The sequence below is a fragment of the Sphaeroforma arctica genome (genome assembly GCF_001186125.1).
Source record: "Sphaeroforma arctica JP610 unplaced genomic scaffold supercont1.41, whole genome shotgun sequence".
Taxonomy (NCBI): domain Eukaryota; class Ichthyosporea; order Ichthyophonida; genus Sphaeroforma; species Sphaeroforma arctica.
The window spans coordinates 61,665-76,871 of record NW_014040517.1 but is presented as its reverse complement, the minus strand read 5'-3'; the positions used below and the strand labels follow the sequence as shown (position 1 = coordinate 76,871).

At 42.4% G+C, this 15,207-nt stretch overlaps 1 protein-coding gene and 1 non-coding gene across 2 annotated transcripts; both read right to left on the bottom strand.

Annotated features, from left to right (window-relative positions):
- Nucleotides 1–6,034: 6,034 nt before the first annotated feature.
- SARC_30026 lies at nucleotides 6,035–6,106 on the bottom strand. Its single transcript has one exon. It is a non-coding gene; the product is annotated as a tRNA-Gln (tRNA).
- A 7,509-nt stretch (nucleotides 6,107–13,615) lies between these two features.
- Nucleotides 13,616–14,318, bottom strand: SARC_01099 (hypothetical protein; the record flags this gene model as incomplete). The annotated part of the gene is made up of 2 exons (XM_014305192.1): nucleotides 13,616–13,748; nucleotides 14,224–14,318. 2 exons carry the CDS (start codon nucleotides 14,316–14,318, stop codon nucleotides 13,616–13,618), a joined length of 228 nt encoding a protein of 75 aa, XP_014160667.1.
- Nucleotides 14,319–15,207: the final 889 nt, after the last annotated feature.

The window sequence follows — 15,207 nt, the reverse complement described above, 5'->3', positions numbered from 1 at the left end:
AAGGCGGCAACCCGACCAGACAGCCACCGGCGCACACAACTAGTACCAACCCACAGGTGAACACGATCACACAAGAAGCGATCCATCTCCCGTGGCCACCGAGATGCACATAGACGCCATACTCACCGCTGACTATCATGAAGAGGAGCATCCAGCAAGAGATACGATACCGCAGGGCTGGGATTCAGGGACAGGCGTTAGTTGAGAGGTGAGAGTGTCTGATGCGGATGTAGTAATACCGTTTGTACACACTATCAATGAAGTGATGGCGATTAAGGACCCATTACGATCACCCGATAACAGCGTCTACATCCAATTGCAACTGAACGGACGCACGTTCAGAGCGTTAATAGACACGGGTGCAAATAGAAGCTGCATCTCTCAGATATCCGCAGACTTACTTGGCCGTCAAATTACTTCAGTACCACCTGGGTCGTTCATAAACTTAGCTGACAAGGCGGTCCGAACTCCGCGACCGAGGACGACGAAAGTAATACCGATACGGTATTTTACGAAGATTATCCAGGGTTCGTTCGAATTAATGAATCTACTTGTGGGCATGGACATTATCATAGGACAGGATATAGGCGGTATTCAATCATCTCTTGCTCCCGTCGCCCACACGGAGCTTGATGAATTGCTTAAACCAATACCACGTCGGCAGTCACCGAACACAACGGAGCCAGTGGATGCTCGACAGCGGTTGACTATGGAGTTAGAGGTGAGCGCGGCGATTCCAGACAACGCACGATGTCGCCTCGGGGGGAGTGAGGGCATGATACCAGTTACGCAAGAACAAGCCATTGTAATTTCGTATCAGACCGATGGCTACCTTATGTCGATGAGCAAGTACAAAAGTGGTTGAAGGACTTAGTCATTACTAAGCGAACTACACCAACAACAGCTAATCTACCACTGCTTGCCGTGCCCACGTTCGATAGTGAAGGCAAATTTAAGAAGGAGCGGGTGTGTTTAGACATGCGTGCGGTAAATGCACTCATTCCCGGTGACCAATTCTTGATTCCGAAAGTTAACGAACATATTTCGCGATTGAAGAGCAAGAGGTACTACACAATTCTGGACATCTCGGCGGCCTACCATAGACTACCAATACTTGCAGCCTCACGGTATCTGTTCAGATTCACACATGAACGCTACCAGTATTCTTTTACGTCGGCATTATTCGGCCTACATGTACTAACACAACAGTTACAACGTACATTGAGCACAATTTTGGACGGACTACCAGAACAACACTACATCGATGATATAATGATTGCCAGTGATGATTACGATGAACATATCCCTACAGTAAAGGAAGTCATCAAGCGTCTTACATACAATAGTTTTAAGCTGAACCCAGCCAAGTGCCACTTCGCAATTGCGGAGGTATTGATACTGGGCAAGAAGGTATCAGCGCAAGACATTGACGTGGATTATGAGGAACAGGCAAAGCTGCAAGATTGGCATAGCGTTAGGCATAGCGAACTATCTCCACGAGCACCTTCCCAACTTTGCCCATATCGTAGCACCGCTACGGAAGCTCTGCAAACTCAGACCGAATGAGCGAATTGATGAACGGTGGACACAACAACATGCCGACGCGTGGCAGGCGGTGGTAAATGCAATGGCATTACATTTTCCGATAGAAGGAGTACCACTGAATTTGGAGACCGACGCCAGTGATTACGGTATAGGCGGAGTATTGTTTCAAAGCGTCGACAGCAAGAAACACTACCTGATATTCTTTAGCAAGACGTTGAACCATGTACAACAGAACTACGTTACACCCATGAGGGAACTACTCGCACTCGTGTATGGTCTAACGCACTTTCGAGACCACCTGGACGGGCAACGGTTTGCAGTCTTTACAGATCATAAAGCGCTAGTATACTAGAACACATAACTCAAGTTTGACCCGATGCTACAACGATGGCAACACATCATCGCGCCGTTCAACTTCACAGTTTCCCACATCACGAGGGAGAAGAATATCCTACCAGATATGTTGAATAAGGTGTATGAGGGTACGGCAGAGAGTAATGAACCCGAGATACTGTACACAGATTGTTGGAAGCTGCTTCCTAGCTACTTTGAACAAGCACAACAGATCTTTGGTCCGAATAATGTAGATGTGTTTGCGGACCCACAGAACGCACAATTGCCTCGATTCTAGACCACAGATGACAAGGAAGGGACATTTAATCACGATTGGTCGTCAGTGGATGGACGGATGAACCCACCTTGGAAATTGATACACAAGATGCTTAGGAAGATCAAAACAGAGGGGTCACCAGCCACAACGTGTCTACCTTGGGTACCACGGGCGCGATGGTTCGACATACTCAAACAGTTAAATCTAGCTGAACCGGTACTGGTGCCTAGAACACCACGTACATTCTTGAAGTTTGGCAAGTATGCGTGAGGCAAGACACCGTGGAGTTATATATTGATAGCGAGACTAGGCCCATTCAATAATTTCAAGCTGGACCCCGTCTTCTCACAGCAACTGGGTTGCGCAGAGCCACACCAAATACCGAATGCGAAATGTTTAGACACAGCACGATATATATTGGTCACCATGGCTGAAGCCGAAGGTCAACCTGCATTTGCACAAGCAATACCGGAGGAACAGCTTCGGCATACACGACTGACACGAGCATAACACTAGCACGGCCATCACGGGGCAGCCGATACGGTACAACAGCTCCGCAACGATGGACATATGTGGCCAAGCGCTCTAGAACTGGCGACAACGGCTAAGCGACAGTGCAGTACATGTTTATAAACCCTAAAACCCGATCGAATCGCGGAGGAAGAACAAGTGCATACTCTATGTGTTAGACATTGCCACTGGATATTCGATTCTACGTGTAACACCGGACAAGACAAAGGAGTCCATGGTACAGGCAATGTTAGAGATTTTCGGTGAACATAGTTTCTCACGACGATCCCAAACCGACATGGGACCAGAGTTTACAAACAAAATAGTGGACACCCTGGTGCAGGAAGCTATCATCCCCATATCGCTCACAGGTCTTAGGGGCAGCCCAGGGTCGTCATAAGGATATTTCACGATCAACACGGCAATGCTGTTAGGCAGTACCACTTCATTGGGATGAACGCCTTCCGTTCACGATGCTCTATCAGAACCTCCGTATCTCCCGCAGACATAAGAGTGGACCTTTTAGCGTATACTTCGGACGCAGGCATGTACCGTTTGCCGAATTTACTGATACAGTACCGGAATCACAACCAGTGACTAACGATACATGGGCGCAACGATTAGATGAGATGCAGGATACCATCTTACCAACACTTCACCTTATTACCGAGTGGTATACGGGCAAGCTAACGAAGATCTTCGACCGTCTCCATGCCCATGACTTGGTACATTTCGATGAAGCCGACGTAGTGATGGTGCGCTCGGAAGGCAGAACGACAAAAGCAATGTGTCCTCTCTTTGGTCCGTATGTTATCAAGACTAGAATCGGGCAACGCTACGAGTTAGCGAACAAAGACGGGTCAGCACCATCAGAATTCAAGAGCAAGCCAGTCCGTGTTGAGCACCTTCGGTTACTACATTGTAGTACAGTCCCACCACTTGATGATACCTTGTGGGCAGAAGGTAGAGTTGAGTTCCGCCATATTATTAAGCATCGTACGAACGATGAGACAGGCAATTTTAAACACTTGGTGCGATGGTGCGAGGGCGACCCCGCGTGGAAGACAGTCGAGGCCTTTACCGACCCCAACGACATTGTCGCCTATCACAAGGACTCGCAGACCAAATTTAGACTCTTACGTGTATATAGTTACTTATATTTTATGAACGACGGTGCGTTCGAAACGTATACTTCAGGCCATCTAGCTCTCTGAGGTTAAATGCTCCCAGCACACTGCTCTAGCTCTCTGAGGATAAATGTATTCTTTTCCTTTTCTCTGAAGTTGGCACACTAGTAGGTAGTGCTTCAGCTTGGTGGTCGGAATACACTCAGACGGAGTTATTAGTGCTCACCCAGACAGGGTTGTTAGTGTTATTTTAGTTTAGGTTATTTTAGTTTATAATATCAAAATCTGTAAACTTAGTTTTCACTGATCAGGGTTTTAGATCGGCACATGTCTCAGAAGTAATTAGATTCCGTAATCAAGACTTAATGAATAGAAGAACAACGTCTTCCTCTGAACCGAGGGAAAACGTTGAGATACTGTTATACGACGTTTAACTACACCTGCCAAAACTGGGCCGATGATTCCGGCATGGCCTTTAATATCAAGAAATTTGGATTTATATCTGGATCTTCTAATTACTGACTTCCTGACTCTGCTCTTGGTACCCAGACGTATAAATATCTAGACCTTGCATTCCGCAAAGTAGGCATCATGTTTCGAACCTTATATAAATCACGCACACGGAAATTTCAGACCATATTCCTCTTCTCCGCACAATTTGGCTTCCATACTGGGCACCAGCTGCACCCACACACAAAACTTATAATCCACAAAACTTTCATACAAGCGCGGCTCATATATAGTATTAGCATTATATCCCTAGCTCCTCCTCAAGTACACTTACGAGATTAAATACCGAGCTACACCGCCCAGCTGCAAACATGGGTACTGAATTGTGCCTGCATTTTTGTTAATCGCAAATCAGTCCCACGCAACCGAGCTAAAACCAATTCACTTTGATGCAATTCACAGGTCTGCTTGTAGCGGACCAATTCATGCAACATCTGGGGGAAAACATTGTGGGTCCTCATCCACTGTGCGCAAGGTACTGACCACCCTTTGAAGGAACTAATTCCTCACCTCACAACGAATATCACGAGCAATCGCGTGCTCACACTCTTGTCTGGCATACCATGGCCCCGTACATGAAATATATCTGCATCTCAGGTCAATGTCTGACACAATATAAGACGAAAACCCCGAACACTCGAAACAAGCGAACTAGGAGCCCATCCGTCGTCACATGCTCATTTTACTACAGAGGGATCCCGTAGTCGCTCGCACTCTTAAAGATACGATTTTCACCTCTTCTTAGTCCCCAGATAATATTAATAAAGCACTTTAATCTGCACACATACTGGTTCACAACATAAACGAGTGCTCCTGGAAGTGGTTGTGCCTCAGCATGCCCAATGCAGCCTACTGGTGCACTCGCCATCTCACATGGCAAATGTGTTAACAAGATACTTCGTCGAACCGTGGGCATATCACCGACTGATTCTATAGAAATCCTACCTTGGCAGATTTCCAAAGAGGCCTGGACAATCATGGCCACAATATATGCTCATCTCCGCTGGTTCTAACCCCTAGTATCCTACTACATGCCACATCCTTAAATCTACACCGAACGGATGTTGATTTCCAGTATTCATTTACCCAGTATTCACAGGTCCACATATAATGCCCCCCCCCACGTTAAGACATATTACTCTCCACTCAATAACACCCTTAGCATATATAGGAGGGTCACACGATCGCATACTGTCACTGCTTGGCTTAGTTCGTCGCTTACAACTGATTGCGGCTGGTTTCTACTCGAAGTCTCTCCCTGAGAATATACCTGGCTTGATGCTACTGGTTATTCTTCCTGGGCGCTCCCTTCCGAGAACGAGTTATGGCTTTACCTCTCTATCGAGTTCATATACTCTGTACATTGATGTACTCTGTATATTGTTGCTCTAATACACCCCAGCTATTTATATCCTTTCAAAACGCGGTGGCTACAAAAACACACGTTGAAGAAGTGCTGCACAATCTCGATCCCTATATCCATACTAGTACTAGTACTCCGCGCCCGGTGCTTTGGAATGGGCAAACAAATAATATATCCAGGGACGGAGACCGAGTCTCCTGACAATAGGCCTCGTATCACTCAATAAGTAATTTTACTTATTTCACTTTTTAGTCAGCTATAAGCAGATATTCCTACTAAAAGTGATTGTTCTCTAGCTCGTCCTCCAATTACAATAAATTCTGAGCAAAACGAGAAAAAAAAATGGTCAAAAAAAAACAAGAAAAAATGAGCTCGATCCCAGATTCGAACTGGGGTAATATGAATCAAAATCATATAGGATAACCACTACCTCAATCAAGATATATCTATTTTGGATTTTATAATATATATATTCACAATATTATATATATATAAAAGCCTGATACCGCTGATGAATGATCTCGTTTGTTTTTCTGGAATTTGATTTGAAGCAAGTGTTGCCTTATGTGCCCCGGGGCACCGGGAGGCTAAAAAGTCGCATATTGCATTTTAAAATTGGCCATAGAATATTTGCGTATAATCCACGCAGCGCGGGAAACAAAACTGCATATATTCAATGTTGCGAAACCAATGGTTATATGGTTATATCATTGTATATTATTCTACCTGTGTTCGGGATTTGCACTTGTGCATTGATATGGGTTGATCGCGTAGTTGATTTCACGAAGTGTAGACAATTCAAATACCCGGTACGGTATGCGATAAAGATTTTGATGCAGAGTACTATCTCTGTTTATTAAATCCTTTTTTAATTTGCCATTAACCACAGTTATCGGATTTACTGTGTATGGCTAAGTGACTAGCTCACCAACCAACGCGTAATTCGCCGATGTGGTTGACAATTTGTCGGCATTTCAGTAACAATGGCAGATTCTACTCATTTGTTATGCACAGTAATTAAAACTTGCATTTTAGACATGTCAAATGTGAGCGACATGCTAGGCGAATTCGTATACAATTTATTGAACTTGAGAGAACTGTGATACCATTCGATTTCTTAGTATACCAATTGAAATAACCTTTTTAGGCTACATTAACCGAGGTTGTTAATAATAACAAGCAATGTTTTTTGCTGAGCCACTTTTGTTAAGTATTCGGAGATAATCCTACCACAAATATTCATCCTCGAGAGGCAAAGTAAATAGGCTACAACAGAGATTTTGCCCGTTAAAAAAGAATATACCATCTTATCGAATTTTGATATTAGTAGAGTATAATCTTGAAACTAAAGAGGTAAGTGTAAAATCCGCAGGGTCGCTCCTAGCAAAATTTGTTGTATGTTACAAGCATCAGGCTTCGCGAGCACTTTAATGTCTCTCTGCATGCGAGCAATCCAATGTATCCTTAACAATCACCTCTGTGTGCCCTATATTGTGCATGTACAATCAACGAGAGAGATTGGACACATAAAATATGTATGCTGTCTGTTCTTTTAGAATAGTTTCGCTCGACAATTACCCTAGGTGAAGTTCGTCGATATATTGACAGATAATGGAATCTTGCATTTTGTTTTAATGGATTACACATAAATATTACATACGATGTGGCGATTCTCAATGATATCATATGGCCGGAATCAAAATTATGTAGGCAAAAGACGTATCGCTATGAGGTGGTCACTTTAAGTACGAATATGTTAAATCCAATATGTGGTGCTTTGTGTTTCAGCGCAATTTATCTACATTCTGATAATTTATTGCTAACTTATACAATCCACGACTTATTCCACTCTGGACGGTGTCGATCGAGTATAAAGAAATAACCAGAAACAGAGGTGTAGGTTTATTCCGTCGCGCTGGGCATTTTACGATGAGCAACGTGGTGATGTGCGGTTATCTGTTAAACGAACCTACAACTCCTCGTAAATTCAATAAGTTGGATAAAGACACTACCATTGATCTGAGTCACCACTTTTTAAATATGGCAACGGTTGCCTACAGTTATCTTGTTGAACCGCTGTTTTCAACTAGTGTAGTACGCTATCGGCTAGTGAAACTGAAGCAAATCATAATATTTTTGCTTAATCGGAGGCGTCAACAGCAACATAATAGCTCGTGTATTGCATAAAGGCAAAATAGTTATCAGAGATAAGTAAACACGGTATCTTTGAGTGGATAGTGTTTGAATCATGAAGTATTATTGAGTGCGTGTCAGGGATTCTCCGTGCAGTGTTTGCAGATTTGCTCAACATAATATCGAACTGCTCGCGCCATTCGTGCTCTACGATTTCAATCTCGCAAGGCTGTCTGCAGATAGACATTACAATGTCCACATAACTGAAATCAACACGACTTCAACAATAAGTACAATTGAGAAGTTGAACGTCTGTTCTTAATCCTACACCTTCGTATGACTGGGCTTTCTGCTCGAGCCATACTGGGCTATTAAGATTTATTGTACCTCTAGGAATATTCGATGAATTCAGAGTCAGGGTTGCTGCTTCGTTAAACTCATCAAATCGCAATTCAGGTATGTACAGGTACCTTATTGAAACAAGAAGTTGATATGACAGGATAACTATTGTGTTAAAGTGATTGCATGGTAAAGCACGCGTCGCCGGCTGCAATATAATGTCTTAGAGCCGCGATTGAGAGGCTGGACACAGCCTGATATTTTGTAGTTATTTTTGCAGTTCTTTTTACATTTAAGATGTACTTATGGGCATCATACACGAAGACACTATTCTTGGCACTCGGAAATACACCATTAGTTCTCTGCAATACCATCATGTCACATGAAAGCCACATCTTGAGAAATGAACCGAAATTAAGTTGTAGGAAACCTCTCTACCAGTATGCTTCATGTGAAGGACTGTCTTATGCTTTAGACTTGATGTGTGTATCGACCTTGCTTACCATATTGATTGAAACATGGGAAAATGTCTATCTCATTTTATTATCCGATTGATATGTACTCTATCCGGCCAACGAATACGTCAGTCTTCTGGTAGGTTCCGAGTAATGAAAGCACATAGTCAGATCTCATATCATCACCACGTAGTTGACTAATGTTTGTACACCTTAGTGAGACAAGTATAAACTGACTAATGGTCATGTTCAATTTCAATTGCATCGATGTTGCAGGGCTGACACAAACCAAGAGAACAGTCTCAAGTCAGCATTAAAAAGGCAACAACAAATTGTGTCACTAAACGTCGTCGAAAGTATCGCATTGACAAACCCGATTTTTATTATTAAATTCTTTATGTAGTTCTTTTTACAGCTGGAAGGTACTTGTGGGCATCACATACGGAGTCACTCTAATTGGCATTCGCACTTGACATCCCGAAAGATACTATTGGTTCTTTGGAATACCATCATGGCATATGAAAGCCACATCTAAAAACCGAAACGAAACTAAGTTGTAGGAAACCTTCATTATATCAATATACTCACGAGAAGAAAGGACTTATGAGCAAAACTTGACGTGTGCATCGACCTTGCGTACCAAATTGAAACATGCGAAAAGTCTATATCACTTTTTAATCCGATTGATATGTACTCTATACGGCCAATGAAGCCGTCTGTCTTCTGGCAGGTTCCGAGCGATGGGAGCACATAGTTCTGATATCATATCATCACCACGTCGTTGATAGGCATCCGTACACCTTAGTGAGACGCGTATAAACTGAAGGACAGATCATAGTATTGTTCACTTTCATTGACCTATCATCCCTGAGTGCACAATAATTCATTTACAGAACTTTATCTACATGTGAGGATTTGACAACGAAAGTTTGAAAGATCAAGAGAATCGTCGCCAAGTCTAATGTGTACTTTTACTGACAGTTGATGTATTCGAGTGCAACCGTGACTACAACAGCGGTTATTCAGTTATTGCATGGCACAAGCGTCAAGTCTGGACTGTAGAACAGATGACGGGCTTGTTTAATTTCATTTTCTTTGCGAATAGAATAGCATTGAGTGCACACTATTTTGTGTGAGAGAGAAGCTATTAATAGCACCCATTGTCCCATATAAAAAGTAATTTTATTATACATATTCGTTTCGTATCACATGCACTTACACGCAAGTATATAAGATATATCACAATTCTCTATTAGTGCGACACTGAACAGGGTGTCACTGTCAGCTCATATTTGACGACATCACAAATCCTGGTGCATGGAACTGCTGTCTCCACGATATTTGGGAAGTGATAACGCTAATTATGCGCTGACACTTCCCTGGAAGCAGTATTTGCTGGCCAAACATAGATAATTAAATCTACAGTCACGGGTCCCCCCCTGGATTGTGTCCGGTTGTTGCAAAAGGTAAATGTGAAACGAATGGCAACGGAATGGCAACATCATCTGAATGGTATGTTTAGAATGCGGTGGTTGTGCTGGATTCTATATAAGAATATCAGCTACTTTGTCGCTGAAAGCAAGATATTCTGTGGCAATGACGCCTTGTTGTTATAGGTCACGGATGTGATGAACGCGAAAATCAACATCTTTGAGTTGCTTTTTGCTGCCTGTGTCCTCGATAACGTGAATTGGTGATTTGTTGTCACATTTAAGGAACGTGGGTGTTGTCTGCAGGAAACTAAGTTCCTGGAGTACGTTCCCAAATCAATAAATTTGTTTTGCTGCTTCGGAAGCGGGGGTGTACTCAGCTTCCGCTCTACTCTGCTGCGACTGTTCTCTGGCATTGTGACTTCCAGGCGACTGTGACATTGTTGACACAGAGAATATAGCCCGTGATAAAACGACATACATCGAGGCAAGAACTATAGTATTCGTAAGGGATTGCGCCAATTACTGACGGACCAGGTGTATTTGCAAGTGGGACTCAATTGACGCGCCGCTTTTAAGTGTTCCAGCAAAAGATTGGACATATACCTAGCGAGTCTATTGATTCGATACATGATGTCGACGCGTGTTGACCCGGAGAAATATTGGAGTGTACCGATTACCTCCCTGTATGCACAATACGAGGGGAACCGGTGTTTTCGCGTAGGATGTCAACTGTAGCCGGTGTATGTGCGTCGTGTAGGTCGCTGAGGTGGGAAATGGCCAAGGCTTCAAGTAGGTATGTATCTTATACCAGACTATTCGAACCCTGAGCCATGAGTACGCGAATGCCTAATATCCAATTAGGTCGCCCCATCAGGCCAACGTCGACCTCAATAGTACGACGACGCAACCGTCGCGATTGAAGACGAACATACATGTATCAGTTTTGCTTTGAGTGAATCACATGCCTAGCAGATTGTTGTTGATGAGCTCGTACCACATGCGGCCCGATTATTTGAGCCCATTAAGATTTTTCTGGAGGTTGAGGCTGGAATCGGTGAATAACCCAAGCAATACACCTATCCTACTGTAAAATTACTGTCCGCTCAAGACGATGTGCTTGTCCATCCACAGACCCTCTCCTTCTGCACCACGTGAGCTGTTGGTAAGATGCGCCGTCACCCAAGCCACCCAATATCGTAGAGAGAAAAGGATCCGAGCACTCGACCGACAGTCGGCACAGTTCTTCATCCCCTGCATTTACCAATGAGTGTACATCCACATTAGATTCATTAACGACAGTAGTGGAAAGCCATTCGTCTATCCAATCAAAAGACAACGATGATGCCGCCGACACCCTCGACATGTTCTATACTGACATTGATAAAGGTTATCTAGCTACGCTGCAGGAGCTCAAATGCGATCGAGACAGCGAATTGTCTCCAAAGAGTTTAACGCCATCAACACTATGCAACATGTCAAGATTACCCATGTCCCCACCAACTCCACGGCACTGTACCGCCTAGTAGTGCGCTTGAATAGAATCATCAAAGCCAGCATGATGTGCATGTTATAGACTCTCTCGTTCTGTACCAGGTGTGCTGTTGGTAAGATGTGCCGTCGCCCAATATCAGAGAGAGAAAAGGGTCCCAGCACTTGACCGCCTGTCGGCACAGTGTTTCATTTTCATGTACCTACCAATACCTGTATGAGCTCGACGTGGGAATATAATTACCGTAGAGCAGGTAGGAAGTTCTTGTTTTTGGGGCTAGGGGGAACACTATAATGACTAGGCCGTTTTCTTCGTCTTACTTGGTCAATGTGGCACTCCATGCCTTATAGGTGAAAAGAATATCCTCATAGAGGTGTAGGCGGTGATCGACTAAGAATAGACAAATGCGTCATTAAGTGGTGCTCCCTGTTCTAGACTACTCTACACAGGAGCTTGTGCGGTGTCGGCGCACGTGAAAGATCAATATTAACTGACACAAATACACTGACAACATGTTCTCGAAATAGTGTTGGGTAAAGTTGACCATTGTCCATTGTCCGTGCCTTCGCATATTGCTGTATAGGTGTCGATGATATTCTGTTTGGGAGTGGATTTAGTCATCTCTTTCAATAGTTGCTTCTTGTAGACTGAGTTTATGAGTGTCCCATCAATCGAATCATTTAGAATACGGCGCCATTTTGCGTCAGCAGCCATGTTGATGCCAACACCAACGCTTGCGTCGATGCACAGTGGGTGTGGCGATTGGGGTTCCCATATTGTTCCTCCTGCATTTTGAGGTTGGTGAACCAGTCACCGAAGCTCCGCCAGCCGATGAGCTTATTGCGTTTATATACATCTTTGTACATTGGGCAGTCACTGGCGGCAAGGCCTGGTTGAGCAGGTGATATTCCGTATCGTCCAGTAAGTATCTTGGCTGAGCGCGAGTTGGAGGCTTTCTCGCGGAATGACGCAAGTATTCACATATGTGCCCGATCATTTGAATATGTACCATCTTTTAAAATCACTCACTATGTCGTCGTTGGCTTTTGTCAAACTTGTGTGTGCTTATCAGTTCTCAATTTTAAAAGGATGGCTTCTACCGGGAATCAACAATGTATAAGAAGAATACAAACAACAATGGTAAATGTTTATACCAATTGACAGCACAAGGGATATATTGCGACCGTGCTTGCCTCTAGTACACTTGCAAATTGCAAATGGCACGTTTTACTTCAATATATCAAAGGAAGCTGCCGTGGATACACCCTGGGTGCTGTCACATTCTAAATTGTACAAAATTTTCACAGTCGATTCGCATATGTAAAGTAATTTTTACATCGCGAAGAATTCTTACGTCACTGTACGGGTTGAGCCCTCAGCGCATAAATATTCACAACGATATTCTCCTAAATTTCTATAATAGAGAGAAATGGAGCAACCGTGCACAGACGATTCTGGCAGTTTTAATACTTTCAGTCTCCTGGTACTAAATGAATGTGACCAACAAACCAATGTTGTAAATGTATAAATATATGAAAATCAAATTAAGGCGGATATAGCATCGTGTTTAATACTAGATGTATATATATACCCAAACTAGTAAGATCAATCCAGAATGTTCTCGGCGCGATAGAAATCTACAATGCGATGCATGCGTAGTGCTGTAGGATGAATTTGATTGCATAGTAGATTTCGTAGTTTGGTATTGACCTTATTAACCATCAGGAGGAGAAAAGAACCTTTGTACATTGGTAGTAATTTGATTGGCGTGCACTATTTAATATAAACGTGTACATTGTATTCTTCTGCTTAACAATCTTGGCTGTCTCTTCTGTACTAGCCTTACACCATCTCCAGCAATTTGTATTTGTAACAGAAGCAGTGATCTACGGTGATGCTGCTCGGGTTTACAGGCAGGGTTGCAATGTATCGCGTAAGCAGCCCATAGTAATATACTAGAGCGCGAAGTAGACAGATGATCAACCCACGCTAAACTTACTATCTAGACGTAAAATGAATCAATCCGATAAAGTTTCACCTAATATTTTATATACAAAAATGTGCCATCCAATGATTCTTTCAGCTATCGCAAGCATACTCTCTACCGTTGGGCATCAGCTATAGGATTAGCATGTATTTTGACCTTTTTAATCAACACCTCTCGCGTCGGCCTGTATTTGTCGTCTACGGGAACTTTCTCCAAAGCATCTAGCGTGTCAAAGCCATCAATTATCCTACGCGAGAACATGAGAAAAAAGGTACCACATGAGATATGCAATTCTCCAGATATAAGGTTCAACAAGCAGACAAGAGAGGTGTATGCTACTAGCATCAAAGCTAAAAATCTATATCTAAAGCGTGAGGCTGTATGAACAAGGACACACTGTACAGTGATCGAATAAGTAAACAAGAAAAAAGCACATCACTGCACATGAGCAACCGAATACATATAGAAGAAAAGGTCAGAAGAAGCGCGGTCTAATTGTTCGAGTAGCCACTTGTGCATATAAACAACAGCGAGAACCACGTGAGACGGTGAGAGCGAGAATATGCATGGGATATCACCAAAATCACGTTTGCAGTGAATATACGAAGGTCTCACCTGCCTTCTTGTTGTCCACACACCAAAAAAATATAAACGACGGCTTTTTAAATGGGTTTAATGAAAAACACAACAATTATTTATGGAGATACAACCATGTAACTCACCTGCCGAAAATCGGGTAGACACCGTCTAAACTCGGTTGTTTTGCATATGTGAAGAAAAACTGCGATCCGTTGGCATCTGGCCTGCTATTCGCCATCGAAACAAAACCACGCGCGGTATGCTATTGGGTGGTGAAACAAAAAACCAACAAACCCGTCAGTTGATTGTAATTAAAATATTAGAGTTATTAAGTGCCCGGACTATTGCTTATTACAATTGTAATGGTATAATTGCAATAATACCCCTTGATTTTCTATGTCAGTCTATATAGTATCCTTTCATTCGGTCTGAAGTAAAACAAGCTATAAGGTATACAAAAACTCTTAACAAACCTGGATACACCAATAGAAAGATATACAAAAGAAAAACGGAAACTAATTAAGTATGCAAAACTCCAAAATCACCGACAAGTTTTGTATTGATATAGAACTCATACAAACGGGTATTCATGCGAACATGTCTTCGATCAAAAATGTATAGTATCTGTTTCTGCATCATGAATTCTGAATAATTTCAGATTTTTAAATTTGAATATAAAATTTGTATAGCTAAACTATTCTAATAAAATAATACTTGACATTACACTTAAACATCGAGTTTCATGACAAAACATATATGTACAACAAGGTCACAGGCACATTTGAACGTACACAAACTAATTCATCAAACACAAAGACACCGGGACGAATAAATTTGAGAAATATCAGGGCACTTTAAAATAAGAGGACAATATGAATTGTACAATTTACATAGATGCCCAGTTATACAAAAAGCCATGGACAGTATTCTGAAGTAAATGATAATATGTTGAGATATGTCGACATATATATATATATATATACGTGAAAAACACACACAAGCACACACACACACATATATATGTATAAATATAAAATACCTATACCCACACACACAAAGTATATATTTATATATATATATACATACATATATATACAGACACATACAGTACCATTCTGAGTCGGAGA